This window comes from Lycorma delicatula, chromosome 7 (genome assembly GCF_047948215.1).
Source record: "Lycorma delicatula isolate Av1 chromosome 7, ASM4794821v1, whole genome shotgun sequence".
NCBI lineage: Eukaryota > Metazoa > Arthropoda > Insecta > Hemiptera > Fulgoridae > Lycorma > Lycorma delicatula.
In genome coordinates, this window is record NC_134461.1 from 60,625,577 (window position 1) to 60,647,300 (window position 21,724).

The 21,724-nt window shown below is 29.5% G+C and overlaps 1 protein-coding gene across 3 annotated transcripts in view; it reads right to left on the bottom strand.

The window, feature by feature from the left end:
* The window catches only part of LOC142328128 (GTPase-activating Rap/Ran-GAP domain-like protein 3), a 514,058-nt gene that overhangs the window by 70,119 nt on the left and 422,215 nt on the right, over window positions 1-21,724 (bottom strand). For all 3 annotated transcript variants that reach the window (XM_075371663.1, XM_075371662.1, XM_075371661.1), the window contains exons 6-7: window positions 13,905-13,986; window positions 9,261-9,379 (exon numbers count right to left, since the gene is read on the bottom strand). In XM_075371663.1, coding sequence (XP_075227778.1) covers window positions 9,261-9,379; window positions 13,905-13,986 — 201 coding nt within the window. The remainder of the gene's footprint in view (window positions 1-9,260; window positions 9,380-13,904; window positions 13,987-21,724) is intronic.

Genomic DNA, 21,724 nt, shown 5'->3' on the forward strand with positions numbered 1-21,724 from the left:
GAGCAGGAGCGATATAAAATGCCGAATAGCACAAGCAAAACGAGCCTTCAGTCGGAAATATAATTTGTTTACATCAAAAATTAATTTAAATGCCAGGAAAAATTTTTGAAAGTATATGTTTGGAGTGTCGCTTTATATGGAAGTGAAGCTTGGAAATGAAGAGGTATTGCGGCAAATAGATGAAGAAAGAAGCATTTGGAAAAATATAGTTAAAAGAAGAGACAGACTTATAGACCACATACTAAGGCATCCTGGAATAGTCGCTTTAATATTGGAAGGACAGGTAGAAGGAAAAAATTGTGTAGGCAGGCCACGTTTGAAATATGTAAAACAAATTGTTAGGGATGTACGATGTAGAGGGTATACTGAAATGAAACGACTAGCACTAGATAGGGAATCTTGGAGAGCTGCATCAAACCAGTCAAATGACTGAAGACAAAAAAAAAAATAGTTGCTGGATATTCTATTACAAAAATACTACTGTATAATTTCAGTATATGTGTTACAGTTATTTTAGTTACAAGAATTTGAATGAAGTAATGGTTTGTGGATTTTTATAACAAAATCATGTAACATAATGTAAGGTTATTTTCATTTCTTTTGGCAAATAGTACCAAAAATTGAAAATTAATTTGTAATATTCAGCGAAGTTGTTGATATTAATTGAATTACGGAATATTATTACTGTTCTACATAAATTTATTATCATATCAGCAATATGAGTATGGGTTATAATATGAGATGCAAAGTTTATTTACAGATATTTCAATTCACCTTGTATTAATCTTACGAATAAATTGTTTTACATCCTTTATATGGTAAACTGGATCATGCGTACCATATAATTAATGCACCACTACATACATTATATAAATTTATACTCATGCGTGTATGTGTGTGTGTGTGTGTGTGTGTGTGTGTGTGTGTGTGTGTGTCACACACACAGAGATTAATTCACAGTCTGTAAATTTTGACATAGCAATGTATTGCTCTGGAGAACTATTTGGAAAACAGAAAGAGATAGATTCAAATTTAGATTGAACTCATTAATATTAATCAAATCAATGTTTCTCATTATCTCATTTCTCTGTTTCTACTCGTGAATTTTATATTTTTTACGTTATGTTTTTTAATATCTGACAGTAAATTTTTTTTTTTTGTTTTTTATGCTAACTGATTCTGAAGTCATCTTTATAGTGAAATTGCAACTAAATTACACTTGGTAAATGATAATAATTATCGATAATAAATTAACTATCAAACACCAAATCTCCTTCTTACCTAGTTCAGTAAAAACTTCTATCAGATTTTGCATTAATATGCACTGTGAAGGGCTTTGTCAACTGGAACAGATTGGGAATATTCCACTTTCTATGGTCTTTTGCAGATGTTAGATTTTTTGCCAGATATCTTTTTTTCAATATTGGTTAATTTCTATTTGTTATTTGTTAGGTGTAAAATATAAAAAAAGAATTAATTTTTTCAGCAGATAAAAGCTGAAAAAGCTTCAGCGGCTATCGATTATATTTAAAACAGTTAGTGGCTTTTTGAAAACCCTCTTTTCTAACATTCTGCAGGAGTTTATTTCAATGATTTAGCAATTACTATGCTCTGGAAACATTTTCATAATTACATTTTTAATTAAGAAAAGATCATTTTTACTTGCCTTTTACTTTAATTGTAATACCAAGTCGATTGCCAAAAAAAATTCAGAGCTGGAATTTATGCTTGATGCATAATTTTTAATTTTACTTTCTGTCTTTTCCCAAATGAATTATGTTTTTAATTGTAGACTGATTTTAACATTAGTTTGGAGGAAAAATCTATTATAGAAACCACATAACTTCCTTTTACGTCTATTAAATTACATATAAACATTTTTTCTGCACCTCATTTAAGCTTATTTCATTTGAAAGTGAGATAAGATCCTCCAATTCTTTAATAAATGTGGACAGTTACACCACTGCTAAAAATATTAGTTTTTATTAACATAAAATATTTATACAATTATTAATTCAACAAACTTACCTGAAATATTAGGTTAGAGTAAAAGTCCCTTGATTACTCTTTAATTGTTTACTAAATAATCCAATAATAAAAACTGATTATTCCGCACCGTAAGGTTAAAATTAGTATTTGTAACCAATATACAGGAGTTGACTAAATGAAATAGTTTAATTATTATTAACTTTTATTTATACGTCACACCAGAAATCTTGTGCATATTACACACGTGAAAAAAAATTTTCAACAAGCACTTTAAATTGAATACAATTAAAAAATGTATTTTATTTTTCTGTCAAATAATTAAATAAAATTATTTTTTTAAAAATAAATATAAAAGTTTTATACGAATTTGCTAAGAAAATCCAAAAATAATAAGATTCTGAATTATAACTTTCAATTAATATTAAATTATCAGATGTTTCACCAGATTTACTACATATACACATATGTAATGCCTACTAAATTACATTTACACATTTTTTTATAAAATTAAATAAAATTTTATTTCCCTAAAAATGTTTTTCATTTTTTTAATCACTAAATTATTATTTATTGTAACACTTTTTACAGTCACGGGTTAATAATTATTAAATCAATATATTTAAATTTAAAAAAAGTAAAGATAAAAAAATAAATAAAAAAAGTTAAAAAATAACAAAAAGAGGGAAGACTGATTCGAACTGACGTACCTTCCCTTTAAGATCCAAATATATGATTAACTAAAATTTTAATTTTAATTTTGATTGCAATCAAATAGGAAGGTCCATAACTAGATGTTACAACAGTGCTACATCCAAAATTTCAACATCCTACGGCTAATCGTTTTTGAGTCATGCGAGATACATACGCACATACATACATACGTATGTACGTACGTACAGACGTCACGCCGAAACTAGTCAAATTGGATTCAGGGATCGTCAAAATGGATATTTCCGTTGAAATCTGATAATCGAAATGTTTCAAAATGCGATCACAATACTTCCTTTACTTCGTACAAGGAAGAAAATTAATTTTGCTCCACAACTGTGTTCCGAAAAGTTTTAACACATTTAATATTTTTTTTTTAATGTATTTATATTTCGATTTTCACAAATTCGCCCTAGAAGATCTAGGGCGAAGTGTGATCGCACACTTCCACCCTGTTGTTTTTCTGTTCAACAGTGAGATTTTTTGAGACCAATCTTCTACAAATTTTTTCATGTCCAATTCTTTTGTCAAAATTTGATGAACTGCGGTATGGTTTAAATTCAATTCTTCTGCAATCATTCTGACAGTCAATCGCCGGTCGTACCGTGTTAAATCTCTGATTCGCTCAACACTGTAGTCACTTTTTGACTTTTAACGGTCTTCCTAAGTGTGGGTCGTTCGCAACTTCTTCCCGGCTTTAAATGCTCTGAAAATGCTTTAAATCACCTAAAACCTTGGGCTCGTGACAGAGCGTTATCTCCATATGCCCTTTTTAATTTGAAAAAGTTTCAATAGCATTGTCACCGAGTTGAACACAAAATTTGATTGCACAACGTTGCTCATAATTAGTATCACTCAATTTTGTAAAGCACAACAAAAACTCGTTTCACGAAAATTTTGTTTACATCTCACATGGCAACTACAGATTAAAAATCTTAATACCTAACATAAATCAGCTGTTTATATAACCATAATTTTATTAATAACTTTACAGTGATACCACTTTGGCTGCCAAAAAACACTAGTCTCATTACTTTATTTACAGATCTCGTATATGCAAGCAAATACCAGGGTCATTCGGAAAGGTTTCGGCCTGCCAGAGAGATGGGGCAAGTATGACCTAAAGACTACGATATTTGTCAAATATCAACTTTTAGCTGGAGTGTTGTTAAGTTTCAGACTTGTGAATTTAGTAACTTGTATGAGATAATGGAATAAAGCAGAAATTTTGACATTTTCTGAAAATATGGATAATACTGAAGATCAATCTGTTTTAAATTACATTGTTTTAAAAGTTTTAACTCTGACAGACAGAAAAAGTCTACTTCAAAGGATTCTTTCCCCTCGTTTTCGATGTTAAAAAAGTGGGCTGCTGAATTAAAATTTTGTCGTACAGCTATTCAAGATGATGAAAATTTGGGATACATAAATACAGACACGTTCCACTAAATCATCACAAAAATCCACAAAACCAAATTAAACGATCGCCAACTGAAGATAAGCGAGCTTGTTGACAATACAGACATCTTGATAGAACGTGTCCACTACATTTTGTACGATGTTTTGGGTATGAAATAATTTTCCGCCCGATGGGTTCCACGTTTATTAACAGTCGACCTGAAACGCATTCAACTGAACATTTCTTAATGATGTTTAAACTTATTTAAACGGAATTTTGCTAAGTTTCTTCAAATTTTATAATCGTAGATGAATGGATGATGGAGTTTCACCGGATAGTGAGTCATGGATTCACTATTACTCGCAGAGACCAAAATTAATTGAAACAGTGGGTAGGAGCAGTTGAAAGTGCGCCAAAGAAAGCGAAAACGGTTCCAGTTATAAAAGTTATAAAGTCACAGTTACGGTTTTCTGGAATTCGCATAGTGTGGTACTCATGGATTATACGGGAAAAGGCAGAACCATCACCGATTTAACAACTGGACTAACTGAAGGGGGCTATTCAGGCTAAACGTCCACACCTGGCCAAAAAACAAAGTGCTCTTTCACAAAGATAATGCATTTACTTACACGTCTCGCATTTTTACTGCAAAACTTCACGATCTACCATTCGAAGTGCTTCCACATGCCGTATTCGCTGGATTTGGCTCCCAGCGAGTACTTTTTTTCAAATGATTTATTGGACGACGATTCACTTCAAATGATGAGATCAAAGTTGAGACAACCCTTAAGTCGCAGAGTTGGACGCAACTCTGATATCGCGTAATAATGAAGCTATTAAAAAGTTGAAAATTATTTAAAAAGTATCTAAATATATCAAGTTGGACGGTGAAAAAAAGAATTTCTGAAAATGTTATTTTCTTGTCAGGTCGAGAATTTTTCGAGCGGCACTCGTACATAGTCATATTTTCTGTTTAATTCTGTTCTACTTAAATGTACCAATATTTCTTACAAATCGATATCTCAGAAGGAATTATGATAGGTGGATTTGCGAGAAAAGTATGGCAAATCACGTATGACAAGCATCACAGCCCACAACACAAATATAACGTCATGGACAATCCTTTTCTATTGTTAGACAAAATAGTTATAACAAAAATTATTTTAAATTTCACTTAAAATCAAATCTACGAAACGGCATATTAATACAAACATCAAATACAAAATCTACAGAATAACTGAAAGGTAAAAATATCATAATTAGCTACAGTGGTGGGTGTGTTTGCGCGCGCACCGTGCGTAGGAAATAATAATGTAATAATATAGTCGAAAACAGGAAATCAGTTTGTGAAAGTTTATTTAAAATTTCTTGAAACAAACCATGTTAGCTCATCTGTATTATATCATTTTGTAATTAGAATTTAGAAGTTCATGAAAGTTTAGAAGAAGTTCGTGAAAAAATTGTATATTAAAATGTAATTTCCACGCAGTAACAATAAAATTAATAAGGGAAATTATTTTTTAGACTCTTTTGTTTAGAAAACACCAAAACTACATGCATTATTGTATACCAAACGAAATAAGTATAAAGGTTTTCCTCGGGCCAGACTTCTGTAATCACGTCTGATGATACTTAAGTTAAGCATTAAAATTACAATTATATTATCCCGTCAAATAATAAGGCATTTAAAGATTTTTTAAAGAGATTTTTATTCGTTGGAATGAAATCAATGTTTCATTTAGGAATGTATTCATTTAATTTTTAGTATACAGTTTGTAAATTGTTGATTTTATTTATTTTTTTAAATTATAACTGAATGAAATGTATAATATAATCTAAGAATATAGTCTATCGCCTTAGAGAAATCATGAAAAACTGTGCATCTATTTAAGTTATCATACCGTGTGATTATCTGTCCTGAGGCAGGTCCTATGCACTAGTCTTCATTCTTCTGTTTCCTATTTCCAGATAAATTTCTGAGTTCATTATAAATCCATTTCCTTTTAAATCGTTTATCATCTTCACTCTTTACCGGTATTTTCTTTTTCTTTTTTCCTTCTACGGTTCCTTGTAGCGCTGTTTTAATCAACCCTTCTCCCCCTCATGATATATACCAGCCAGTTAACATTTTTATTTTGAACTATGATTAAATTTTATCCTCGTTTTTTTCTCTTCATTACTTCATATCCATAATTCTCTCTTTTTTAGTGCACTTCTACACAGATGTTTCACAAACATACGGAAATAACCTCCAAACATAAAACTCTATCAACGCTTTTTTTAAATTTAATCCTTAACAAATGTTTCTTTTAATTAAATGCATCGTTAAACATTTCCTACTTTTTATTTCAATTTTCTAATTTAAACAGGAAATAACTACGTTACTGGAATCATTTTTCAGGAAGAAACAAGAAAAAAGACAATAATTTTAATTACTATTTTTACGACCCTAAATCAAATTTTTTTTTTAAAAACATATTTGGATTTTAATAAAATATTTACAGCAATAACAAAAATTATTTTTATATTTTTGTATCTGTAACATAAATTTAAATTTATATTGGTTTTCCGCTTATATTAATATTTAAATGAAGGAATTAGTATAATACGGGGCATTTACAAATAAATAAATAAATTTTAATACGTAATAAACTCAGATCACCTATTCCGTGACTATTCAAAGAATTTACCTATAATTTTGCTGAATCACGAGAAGTCACAAATGAATAAGGAATTACTAACAAGCTTTATTTCTATAGATACAAATAATAATTAATATGTTACTGATTTTAACACTAGTGAAGTTACTGCGCGTCAAAAATAATTAATTTTTATTAATTTTTTATTTTTAATTAATTTTTTATTTAATTAAAATACATAAGTTTCTTGTGTTGGTGAGGTTTGTCGTTCATTTGGACGAGAATTAGGTAGAAAGAGAAACAATCATTGCACAAGATTCTTTTGGTGTACAGTCCAGTAACGATGAAACTAACCCTTATGTATGCGAAGACATATTATTTCCACTACCTAATTTCTATTTATTAAGAACACGTACAATCTTGCACTTTCCTTAGTGTAATAGCTTAACATAAAAGAGTACTTGAAGATTTTTGAAGGTAAAACTGTATGAATTCATAGAATAAAATTACTACTTGGTAAAGGAAACGATGTGTAATATAGTCTACAATTTTATTTTGTATAAAACTATAAAAAAAACAAAAAAAAAACATAAAGAACTACAATGATTTTACACGACGTGATTAATAGAATTGCACTACAAAAAAAAAATCTGCTACTTTTATAATTCGGAAAAGCTTTTAAAGCTATTCATAAATTCTCTTCAGATACGATAAAAAAAACTCTTTACATCAGTATGATCAGAATTATTATTAGCTATAAAAAAAACAAAATCAATTTTTTTTTTGGTTTATGCAAAAGTTAATTAAAGTTTCATTAGTGACTGAAATGAAACCTATCAGTTTTTTTTTAATACAAAAAAACTTCGTCTATTTCAGCTGTAAAAAAAAACTACCTTTTATGCTTTTTTTTATGTTTATGTATGTATAATGTAAATGACTCTTGAATATTAACAGTTTAATTTCTTTGTCTTACTTTATCGATTAATTATAGCTTCATTGTAATCATATATCACATAAGTAAGGTTCCTAAATTAAAAAGTATATATATATATATATAAAAATAAATATATATAAAAACACACACACACACACATGCAAAGGATAGAATGGAGGAGTAGATAAAATTAAAAATTACATTTTTAAATAGAACTTGAAATACTTCTAAAATATATTTTACACATTTTAATTTAATCCAGTAAACTATAGTTCCATTGAAAGAGTTTTATTATAGTAAGTTATGCATTTTCGGATTTTTTACCAATGATATAAGTTAGGATAGGTTTACTTATTGAGAAGTGTAAAAGTACAAAAAAAATTTCTATATAAAACATAAAATGGGAGCAAACTCAACGGTGTTCAATCGATGAATACCTTACAATCATTAATGTAATTGTAAAGTGTATCACTATTTTTGTTCTTTAACTTCTAAATAGTTTTTTATTTACACTGTTTCCACCGGTGTCGCTGTAATAACGGAGCAATAGTTACGCTTTCGTTACAATCATGTAATTATGAGAAGTTTAAACATTTGGGTTAAAAGTTAAAATAATCAATTTTGTTTTGGTAATACAATTTCTGAACTAGAAGAGGTTCTTAACGCGAGTGAAACAATTTAAATTTAAACGTTACGTAGTTCCAAGTATTCATAACAACTTTCAATTATCTATAACATTAACACCGGTATATTTTATTTGCAACAAAAACAACGAAACATCTGTACAAGGGAACGGCTATTTAGATTAAGTTCTATATTTGAGGGCGATTAAACCATACAATGTAATAATGATGAAAAAGCAGCGCGGGTTTCTTTTTGTAAATAATCTACTAGGAAAGGTGTACATAAAGTACACGTACAGTGGTGTAGATTTACATGTTCATAAAAGTAAATTTATTTTTAAAATAAACAAAGTTACTCATATTGAACAACGAACAGACAAATATTAGCGAGGAATTTGTTTGACCATCCAGGGAAACACTTCAAAATACTACATCATAAAATTTTATCTCATAATGAAAGTGTAATTGAAGCATTGACTGTCAACATTTTAAATATTCTTTAAAGAATATGTTCTGTCTTCATTTAAAGTGTTTTTATCTTATATAAGTTTCGCATGTTATATCCAGTAACTTCAGTAACTACACTTTATCTTTACTTTGGCTACGAATTCTCCTATATTTGAGTGTGATAAAAATAGGATTAAAAGCCATATTAGTACATTTCGTTTTTGTGTTGAAAGGAATTTTTATTATAATTTAACCGTGAATGGGGAAATTAAATTTTATATTTACTTGTCCTGCTAATGTTTATAAATGCCCCAAAAAAGGAAAAAGTAATGAGAATATGAACACAATCAAGGTTTAAAAAAATCAGAAACTAAAAATTACGATCAAGGTTTCAAAAAATCAGAGACTAAAAAGTACGAAACTTTTTTCTCGTGGTTAACACCACAATTAAAAAGAATTAAGTAAATAAATATTTTTTTTCATTGTACACAGATAAAAAAAATTATTTAAAAAATACTTACAGATTTCTTCCACAAAATGGCACGGTATTGAGGGACGCATTGGTTGTTAGCATCTGTGATAACAATAGATAGAAAAAACGGAACCTTTTCACCGTCCATTCCGACATAATTCTGATGCACTGTAAAAAAAAAGAAAAAAGTAATCAGGAAGATTAGGTTTACAATATGACTTAATGCGAGGTCGATCAATTAAAAGGTACTAGAAGTACGCTTTCTTATGTAAAAAAAATTCTCTTGTGCAGTTCTGCTCAAGAAGACAGATTTTTCATTTTTTTAATTGAAAAAAAGTAGTGTTTCATTATTATCTAATAATTTATAAAAATGAGACAACTAAGCGGTAGAAATTATTATTTTTTTTTAAAAATAAACTCGTATTCTCTGTTTATAAGAAAATTTACGATAAATAATAATTCAATAATAATAAAAAAATATGTAAAAAATCACAAATTATTAATGAAATAAAATTTAAGGTACTTTTTATTTAAAACAAATGTGTGTATGTAATCTAACAGGCGTACAAGGAGCCAACCTCTGTGGCGCGAGTGGTAGCGTCACGGCCTTTCATCAGGAGGCCCGAGTTGGAATCCCGGTAAGGCATGGCATTTTCACAACGCTACAAATCATTTATCCGATCCTCTGAAGCAATCCCTACGGTGGACCTGGAGTTTAAACAAATAAACAAAAAAAAAAGGCGTACAAGGAAGTCATGTGGTCCCCACATCAGATTTTTCTAAAAGACGTTAAGACAGGACTTCTTAGTGTTCCATTAAACATAAAGATTTGCAATTATAGATAATTTGGAAAAATTTATACTTTAAAATATTGATTTAAATATAGTATGAAATATGTTGGAAGCTACTGAGAATTTACGTAAATCATGGGACATTCTTTTGTTTGTTTAACGCGGACCGATAAAAAGAAACTTTAAAATTTGATGTGTTTTTTAGAATGCTAATCCTAATCGTATTTTTCTCACCTATTTCAATCGTCAGTTTTTGTTTCATGATAAAAATGTTACCGAAAGGTAAATCTATCGTAAATAATATAAACTAAGTGTAATCTTTCAAAACGTTTGTTGATATTTCCTGTGCAACGCTTTTAAAATTTTGTTTTAGTAAATATATCTTCCGTACAAAAATTAGTTTTTATTGCTTCATTTAACGCATATTTGAAAAAAAAGAGATGTTTATATTCGAAGGATTGGATAAAAGTATTTTTCAGTGTATTTACATCTTCTTTGTTATGCTCCAATATATATTAAGTTTAATAATCGAGTGAAATTTCTTATGTATAACTGGCATCCCCCGCTGCGGCTTCACCTACGTTAAATGTGCATAAAACTTGAAAAATTGAAAATAATTTTCCAGTAAGAAAACATGTGCGGGCTGTTGCTCTCAGAGTTGCTATTCATAACTTACCCAATAAAATAGATTAATTTTGATGAATAATAAATTTTAAGTAGAATAAAATTTCATAAAATATGATAAAATAAGAGAAATGTATACAACAATCTCTTGGTAAATTATATTTCTTGTTTATATGGTATTATTATATTAATGTAATGGTTCGTAAGAACGATAAAGCTCAGGGGCACATTATAATTGACCATCACGATCATTTAACACGATATATGCTTTGTACCTTTGGCTTCATCCACTAATAATAGCTACTTCATCAATTGTAGACGCATTAAGTCGGCCTCTATGTTCACCTACCGGAATCCGATCAGCATGAATGAACAATTTCAAATTATTTAATTCATTAGTAAACCTCGATTCACAAATTTACTTGTAACTCTGTATGTAACAATTATTATCATGCAAAAGGTTTTGCAATGATTCAATGAGTTCCCTTTTAAAAATCGGGTTTATATTTGATTAGTTTCAGAGATAAAATAAACCTGTAAAAATTGGAAATATTTTCAGATTTAGGAAGTACACTGCTAAACAAATGATAGTGTTGTATTTTAAAGGAAACATGAAATTCTCTTCCCTTACATCTTTTGTTCCAAATGATGTCATTTAGGATAGGCTATTGTACTACTAGATTTATCCAAAAATTCTAGATAGGGCACATGTTCTCCCAAAATCGAGGGACAATGAACTTGAATTTTTAATCAAATCAAGAGGATATTGAAGTTTGTCAAGAACTACTTTGTCCCTGGGTCAGCAAATACCAGGAATATTCTTCCACTTTTTGGCACTGCAATGGATGCATATTTTAATCTATATTACCTATTTGAAAATCTTTAATAGTCAATCTCAGGGTGATAATCGTCTTGAATTATGTGTTGTGTGGGTTGAGATCCACAATATTTTTCGAAGATTGAACTCGATTTGAGCCCAGCGTCTACTTGATCTTCAAGTCTTCGAGAACGCTGTGGCGTAAATTCACGTTGTTTACAATCATAAATTCCACTAGCCCTAGAAGTTCTTCTTGCTATCTGTGACCTCGTTGGCCTAGCCATTATGAAAATATTATTGCCAAATAGAAAGATGAATCTATGCCAATTATTTGTATGGCTTATTCTGATGGGATCTCTTGGTTTTGGATATAAAAATCTACTGACAGCTACTTTACTCGTGTGAGGATGAGTTCTCGCAGGTCACCGCTAGATTAGATTGACATTAAATTTAGCACATGAAGTTCTAGGTTATTTATTTATGATTTATGTAGTTGTGAGATTGAACTATGGTAAACATTCCTGGGGTCATAAGAAAGTTACAGTTAAAATTTTGTAATGATTGGTTTAATAATTTTTCATGACGGAGAAGGACGTTATCTCTTTACATAGAAGTGGCATTAAGATAATTCATGTATTAAAATTGTAAAAATATCTTAATAAATTTGATTAAATTAATATATCTGTTGTATTTTATGTTTAAGTTGCGATTTTATTTCTTCCTTTACGAGTATATGTGAAACCTTCCGTACACATTTCTTACGTTAGAAATCACAAACAATATTATAAACATACTGCGTTTCACTTTTATTTATAAGAAATACGAATATTTGTGCTATTTTTGGCTTAGGTTTACATACAATAGTGATTAACTTTGTGTTCACATGAAGCTGTCTTTTTATTGTACCAGGTCACTTTTGATCTTTACCTCACTTTGTGAGGAAAGGTAATTTAGCTGTGTTGGTGTAAAAAGTTTGGAACTTTTTGTATATTGTCATTCCGTATGTTTATTTCTTGATTATAGTTTTTCTGTCTTTTTCATATTTTTTTTCTTGTTTAACATTTTATATAACGCTGTTATCTAATTTTTCTTTTTATTTCAAAATTTAATTTCTCATATTTTATTTCTCATTTTTGTTGTGTTTTTCTACAGATCAATATCGTTAGCGAATCTAAATCATTATTCCTTCTTCTTTATTGTTTTTTTTTCTATTTTTCCTGCTGTTTCTATACGAAAAGGCTCTGACTTTGCTTCATTATTCTGAATCAGATTTTACCTTTCTACATTTTTCATACTTATCACTGTTACCTAATTATTTTAAAGGTTAAATATAAATTAATTAATTCCTCTAAATAAACATTATTTCTTATAATTTCAATTCCAGTTAACTTTTGTACTACTTAATTTGTCGTGTACTTGAAAAAATCTAAATTAAACAAGTTGTCACTCTCCTGCAAAAATATAAAATCGTTTAAAATTTGTTTTATTATTTTTTAAGGTTTCAAATGTATCTAAATAGTTGACCCGTTTGTGAAAAAAACATTTCCCAAGAGAAGAAACCTGCACCTTTACGGATTTAAAAAAGAAGAATGCAAAAAATTACTTAAAAAGACTACTAATGGAATATAAGTTTGCCTTCCCTCTGGAATTTGGGAATGTGTATTATTTAACCTCCTTTTTTTTTGTTTTGTAATCAAAATATTGTTTAAAAATCACATAAATATTCAATTAAAATATCGTCTAATTTTGCTAATTGGAATAATCTTTCGACAGAGAAACCTTTCCTATAAAACAAAAAAAAAAAACAATCATTGGAATCGGTCCATTTGGTAAAAAACTTGAAACTTCATAAAAATAAATATAGGTAAGACGATTTGAGAACATTTGTATTTTTGTAAGTTTTTAAAAATAATCTAAATCTATAAAGAAGTTTAAAGAACAATTAATTATTATTATTGCATCAAATATGTGTGAAAAGAGAGATTAACATCATTACTGTTACTGTTACTGTAAGTTTCTAATAACAAGTTAACTATCAGTTATCATGAAAATTGGATGGTGAAATTTATAAATATCAGTACATATTTAACAGGTATAAAACATACAAATTAAGTACAAATTTCAGAAATATACCTGCAGTTCATAAATTTGTAAAACTTTATTTAAATACGTTAAATTCACTCAGGAAGAAGTTCTGCTGTAGTCTATGACTTTTCACAATCACAGAAACGCTTATATAAACATAGTAGGAAAAAACTTATATTAAAGGTTTACTATACTTTTATGGTAATATTACTTTAGAACTTATATAATACTTATTATAATCAAATAGGTGTAAATAGTATGCTATAACTATTAATGCAATGTAAACAATGCTTTATAAAAGGATTTATTTTCATGTATTAAAAATAACATTTATGTACCCTATTTAAAAAATAAATAAATAAATATAAGTACTTACATTTTCCGAGAAAGTATTTGAAGTACCATCTTGTCTGGTATTCTGGATTTTCCAGAACGGGAGTACTAGGAGATCCAAATATCTGTAAACGAGTTATTACATTAAAAATACTAATTTTTAATTTTAAAATAAAATACAATACAATCTTACAATATTAAGTACGTTTTTAATACGGTCTTATTTAACAATATTTACATAAATTCATATATGGATATATATATATATATTTTTTTTTTTTGTAATTTTTACAGCAGATAAAAACAGAATTATTTCGGTTAAGAATAATTCAATTGGATTTTTGTACTTTTCAACTCTTCCCAATTCCCTGAATAGAGCTAAACCTTAATAACGTTTGCTTTCCCAAGACAAAGACATCTAAATGCCGTTTTACATGCTTATTTTTATTTATTAGAATATTGATTATAATTCATTACTATGTTTGCAAAGTTTTTTTCTTGCTTAGTATACGTTTATTTCTTTTTCAAGCTTTTTCTTTTTCTTTCCAGTAATTCCTCATCCCCACAGATAAGACTTTTACTTTTTATTTACGTTTATTATTATTTTACTTTATTATACATTTTAATTTAATCTTTCTTCAATATTTGAATATTTTATAATATGTATTCAAACAACAGTAATAGATGTAACACATTGCTGATGGATGGATAAAATTTCTGTTAATGATAACGATAGTATTTCTGCTGTCTATAAAGCGAAATTTCTGTTACTATTTCAGAGGATATTGTCATTTTTTAAAAAATAAGTCTTTTTAGCAAAAATGATATATTCATAAATATAAACACAAGGTTAATTTCACAAATTTAATTTTGTAGAAATAGTCTACACCTTACATGAAAAGTTCTCGTGGATAATCAAATCGATTTCGTCTGTAACAATGCCAAACCATACTGTTTTGCTTAGAACAGCCTTTACTTAGCCTCGAAACAGTTTAGCGACCAGTGTCCTAACTAGCTCCTAGAGCTAACCTAAAAGCGTGAGCAGAATAAGCGTGGTATCATACACCACTCGTTTGCGTGTCCCACCGCCCACTTGTCATATATCACTAAAATGGGTAGGCGCACCCCGTCAACTACTAAAACATATATGGCTATCAATAATTAAATTTATCTCGTCAAAGACACAATTCGCTGCCGCGCCTAAGCCGCTGAATGCCAGCAAGTACCTGTCCACCATTAAAGCTCTTGGGGCCTTAATCTGGCTGGTAATCAGCCATATCTCTCGGTTAGCTTCCTACAGAAGCGCGATAGGAGTCTTTTCCTTTAGGTAAACTACTGATGTCGGTTGAACAAAGCAACCGCATCAAGGAACTCCCACACGGTCCGACAATGCGGCTCTCGCCACATAGACTCGCCAATTTTTCCCTTTACTTCTAAATTACAAGGTGGCCTGAGTTCTGGCCCCCCTAAGAGCTGGACAATTGAACATCATATGTTCGTTCGACTTGACCTGTCTGCAGACGCACAGCTCATTAGCTGCCAGGCGGAACCGAAACAAATATTGGTTTAAATTTACGTGGCTGGAGAGCACTCGGGATCCCGTTGCTCTTAAAAACGAAGCAGAGACACACCATCCCCCCAGATCCTGTATAAATCTATAAAAGGATCTTCCCTTAGTCGTGGCGTGCCATTCTTGCTGCCATGCATCCATCGCGAGGCTGTAAAGCCTCCTCCGCAGGCGGGTGATGGGCAACTATTTGAAATTTAGAGCCGGTTCATTGAGATCACCGTTCCGCTCTGGTACAGGCCCGGCGCGAAACCGCATTCCAAATATCTCGGCCTCCCTGCCTATTCGCAGTTTCCACATGACCGCCCGGACTTTCATCACTAAATCGATTGGGAGAGCCTTTCCCAATACAGTGGTAGCCTCGTAGAAGGTTGTTTTAAAAACACCATTGCATACAATTAAGGATCTACGCTGGGCACTCCTTAAATTTTGAATAAGTGCTCGATTTCTTTCCAACCTATGCGCCCAAACGGACGCTGCGTAAGAGGTCATAGTTTCGAAAAGACCTCGGTACACCATGTACAAATGACGGCCCAACAGCCCGTTCGAACAGCCTTAATAAAATCCTAAGCTTGTCATCATTAAGTATTCATTACGCCTACATAATTATATTCTCGTACATAATGTCATCTCTTAGGGCACTATCAAAAAGTACAAGTTTTTAAGATAGAAAAAGGGCTGTCGATCATTACCTGGCCCCCATTAGCATGAATCGTGTAGACCTATGTTTAGAAAATTAAATATGTTAATTTTCTACAATAGTATGGGCATGTACGGTGAATGGAGGAATGTAGATAGATGGCCTAGGAGGATGTTCGACAGGACTGCAGGAGAGAGGAGGAAACGTGAACGACCTCCAAAGCAGTGGATGTATGGAGTGATGGAGAAAAGGAATTGGAGGAGGAAAGTTGTCGGGATAGAAGAGTTTGATGGTTGGGATAAGAGAGACGGCCTTTATAGCTGTAAACACTCGTCTAGAAGAAGAAATGTGTTAAATTATCCTTGTATTTATATGAATGTGCCAATCTTTGCTAAAAAAGATGGTGACTTATTTTTAAAAAATAATAATATCCACAGATATAATAACTCAGAAATTTCGCTTTGTAGTCAACAGAGATACTATTGTTATCATTAATTGGAATTCTATACACCGATCAGTAATATCCACCTTTACCAAAGTAGACAACGGAACTGTTTTCGCATAACTCAAACAAAACTTCATCTTCCGAGAAGCGTCGTATTATACTTGCGTTGCCATTTACGATAGATTGCCAAACCACCTGAAAAGTTTTCCCATCAATTTATTTAAAATATAATTAAAAGATTTTCTTTTATGAAATTAACTCTTTTGATTAATTTTTGAATAATAACAAAATAATTTGTTCTATCTGCATCCCGTATAAAATGTTTATAAATATGAGCTGAAAATAATTTTCTATTGCGGCTTTTGAATTATGAATTTATTTTAGTAATTTTTTATATTTAATGTTAATATTATATATTTTAATAATAATAATTAATATGGTCTTAAAAAACATATATTTTTATTTTATAAATTGTTTTTATTTTTTAAATTTACCTTAAATTGATGTGATCTGCGTAATGTATTATTATGTTCCGATCAGATTAAAGTTTAATTTTATTTCATTTTTAATGACTGATGGATAAACATCTATAACTAAATTATACATACTTATGAAATTTTGGATGTCTACTGACAATAAAAGTAACTTTTAAAAATTGAAATGAATATTGTAAATTTCGAAAAAAAAATCAAAATTTTCTTTCATACATTTGTAGCTTATCTACTTAGTCTGGAATTAAACTGAAATAGTGGAATTTTTCTGAGATTTTATACGGATAAAATTTGAATTTAACTCAATTTTTTTTTAAGTGGTTTGATACAACAATCAAAATTTAATTTTTAACATGTTAAAAACATTTTACAAAAAAGGTTTGTTTTTTTTAATTTATGAGCTTAAAATCTTAACTGAATGAGCTAGCTTAATTTTCTAATTAGTAACCCTCGAACAGGAGAGTGGAAGTTGTGTATGTGTAGGTACTAGCCTGTGGATGTAATCTGAAACGATGATTGGAAACTGCTCAAATTCCTTCTGTTTAATGGGTTAACCTCAAATATTGATTGCGTGATTTCCGATACGATAAATTAAAATAATTAAAAATTTCACTATTTATTGTTAGATCATTACTAACCGTAGCATTATTATTTTTCTCTTTAATGAAATTTATACAAGATAAACTATAAGCAATACAATTTAGCTTAAATTAATTTAACAAATTATTAATTATATTTTAATAATTATTATTTTTTATTAATTATTAATTAATTTTAGCAAATTATTTAGCTTTACTCAAACGTTGACGACGCATTATATGAAGAAATACTAGTAAATTATTTATAATAAAAATCGGCAATGGTAACTAAGACAGTACAATTAATACAAAGGAGCATTCAAATCTTTTACGAGAGTCCTTATTCTTAGTAGCTCATAATAAAGTCATGTAAGCAGACCTATTCTTAATTTTTTATTTCAGAAGTAGACATATTAAAAAAAAACGATTAGCTAATAAATTACGATTAAGTCAATTTTTTATGAATTGAAATTTTTCCTCTCATCACAACGCTGCTGCTCTAAATCCTACAACGACTACACCCTTAAACCGGTTTTTGTTTTCGGATAAAAAAATACGAAACACAATCTTTCTAACAAAATTTTTTCGAACCGCTGAGTAAAGTTAAATAAAATAAAAATGTTGAAAAAATGCTTAGATGGGGAGAGTGAAAGAAAGAGAGGGTCTGACAAGCTGTATTATGACAACTACTCTCAGGAAAAGTAATCCTGATTGATATTTATTGAACCTCAGGTACTTTGCATGTGTCACAGAGCCATAATAACTAAAACATAGTAGAAATTCCCTTCCTTTGAACTTCCAGTTTTACCTCTTTCTCTTGTGAAGCAAAAAATTGAAAAGGAATAAGTAATCAAGAAACAATTAGTACTTCATTTTACAAAAGCAACAAACTTTATTTTTGAATCTACGTGTACTTGTTCTGAATGCAAAGTCATAAGATAAATCTATGCAATATTTTTTTATTATAAAAGGGCGGACGTCAACAGCTATGAGTCATAGCCCGGTGGAAATTGGTAGCATATAAATTGATGCCATGCCTAACCGAGATTCGAACCCACGATCTCCACCCGAAATGCTAAGACACTCCTATTCAGCCACGGAGGTCGGCTGAGTATACTAATATTAAATTCTTATAATAATATTAAATACATAATAAAACGATATTATGTCCTTGTGTTATGTATGATTTTTCATCCCCTATCCTCGCTTCCTTTCTGCATACTCCGTGTGAATTTTTTATACTTCTAAATCTTTAAAATGGAAACTTTCCCGGCTGTAACAATATACGTTGCTACAGCTGTAATGGAAAAGTAGTACAGATTGGTAAAAAAAAGGAATCTAAAACTTTTTTTAAGGAGACAAAAATTTTAACAAAGCAAAAAAAAAGATTTAAATAAATAAATAACCCGCAAAAACATTTTTATGCCAGTTTTCTCATGTCCAAAAAAATGTATTTTTGTCAGACGGACATTTTTGTGAAAGTACGTACGTACATTTGTTGACCATTATCTGGTCATATAACTCTGGACTCCGTTGAACTATTTTCTTCAAACTTTGTAGACAGATACTAACGTTCAGGGGGGAAAAATGTGTTAAATTTTAGTAAAAGTACGAAAAAGGGCTGGGGATATTTTGGCCGAAAAATTTGAAAATCTTTAATGCGAAACTTTAGTAAAAGAACTTTTCTTTTAGCTCTCTTCGATTAACCAATCGTTTGTTAAACCTTATTGTGTTACCATGATTTAAATGATTTGCAAAACACACAAAATTTTATTCCAAAAAAATTCAGAAATGATCCACGTCTATCCTTCTTCACTTAAGATTCCTGGACAAAGGTTATCGACAACCAAATATTTACGTTAAGAAATAAAAACTGTAGATTATTTTTCACGGTAAGTGAAAACTTACCGTGAAATACGTTACAAGTTTTCTTTTATATTTATATTTTGCCTGTGCTGTAATTTAAAAAAGAAGTGTAAGCTCTTTTACAAATATTTTTCCATCACACAGCACTTCTTAACAACCATTCACACGTAAGCTAAATTAAATCAAAACCTTGTTTTACTATGGCCACTGTACTGTTATTTCAAGATACAAAATCAAAACATAATAGAGACAAGCTGCTTAGTTTTACTGTGTTTACAATATTTCTATGTGTAGAAGGTTTTATATACTTCGTATTCACCGAGTAGAACTACACAGATACACTTAAGCTTTATATAAATTCATTTTCTGATAACTTGTATCTCATTTGAGATGGTATTACAAATGATAGAAATATCCTAAAATAGAAATGTGTGCTCTCTTTAAATCTTACTTAAGTAATAACATGAAATTATGTATATTTATATATTATATAAATTGTTATACTCAGTCCAGTTAGTACTGCGTTTTATCCTTAAAATAACTCTTAGGTAAAATAAATCTTACCTAAAATAAAATAATATTGTTTATCATTTTTTTTGAGATAAATTTATAATTTTTCATAGTTTAATTTTTTTGATCATAAAATTAATTATAATTTTATATATAATTTCTTTTTCTTTTTTTTTGTTTAACCTACGGGTCCACCGTTAGGTATTGCTTCAGAGAATGAGATGAATGATTTGTAGTGTGTGTGAAAATGCCATGCCTGACCGGGATTCAAACCCGAGATCTCCAGATGAAAGGCCGAGATGCTTCCAGTCACTATACTATATCTAATTTCTACTACTTGATAACAATCTTTGATTAAAAAAAAAAAAAATTAATAAAATATTTTTAATTATATAATATTTATATTGGTGATATTATTATTATAATATCCAAATGAAGTATCTCTAAAAAAAATAACAGGTTACTTTTTCTTTTGTAAAGTTTTCAGATCGAGTAACATAAGCATAGTTTGTAAATAATTTTTGTTTTCAATCTAACAAAAAATTTTTTGGAAATAATGAATTTTCTCTAACATATATTCTACAACCATAATATTTGTGAGCGACCTGACATGTGTAAAAGTAATTAACAAGAACGGTATAACCGTTTTGCGTAATACTTAGTTTCTCATGTTAGGCTTACTACGGAAATTTGGGAGTAATGAGTTTTCTTTTCTGAACCGACTATATCATTGAACATTAGCGTTATCAGCCTACTAAAATGTAAATGAAATTTACTAGTGAAAGTGAAGACATTACTCTACAGAAAATGAAAATGTAATAAACATTATTATTCTTAATTAAAGCGTGCGGTTCCTGACTAGTGTCATTTATATCTCTGATATTTTACATTTACTAGAATCATAAAAAAGCGTGAACAACTGAGGATAAAAATTAATAACTCCTTTACTTTTTTGAAACAATACTTTATATATACTCCTTAAATTCTAGTGAATATAAAAAAACATATACAAAAAAAGTCTAGGCTTATAAAAATATTACACTGAGGTGATTATCCCTGTAACAGTGCAGAAATTCATTTTCGTGGAACAAGTGCTGAGTTTTTATATCAGTTTATTAACGTGATTATCCCTATAACAGTGCAGAAATTCATTTTCGTGGAACAAGTGCGGAGCTTTTATATCAGTTTTTTAACGTTTAAATTGTCCTTAGTCTCAATATTAAGGAAAAAGTTTAGCTTGACATTACAAATTCCTGAATATTTATTTATAATTTTTTTTTTCTACGGTGATCGTAAACAAATAATTGGCGATTTCATTAAAATATTTTCTATTCATCAAAACTAGTAAATATCTGGAAAAAATATTTTATAAAATGTAGAACAAATGTACAATTAAAATAAAAATGTTCATCGTGGCTTGGTTTTAGTAGTATTTATTTAAAAATTTACAAAAAAGGGGGCAAATAAAAACAAATTAGATACATTGACATTTTTAAAAGAACTGCAAAAAACGCTTTTTTTTCTTCCTCTAGAACTAATTGATAGTATATATATATATATATATATATATATATACGTTACCGTGAAAGACTGATATCTGGTAAATGTCGATATTATTCTACGGTGAATGTCGACACCATATACCAAATATGTCCGTGAAAGATCAAAATATTTGCTTATTCGGGCCTTCGCCGGTACATGTTAACAAAAAAGCTCTGATGGGGTCGAACCGATTACTAGAAATTAAAAAAAAAAAAAAAATCACC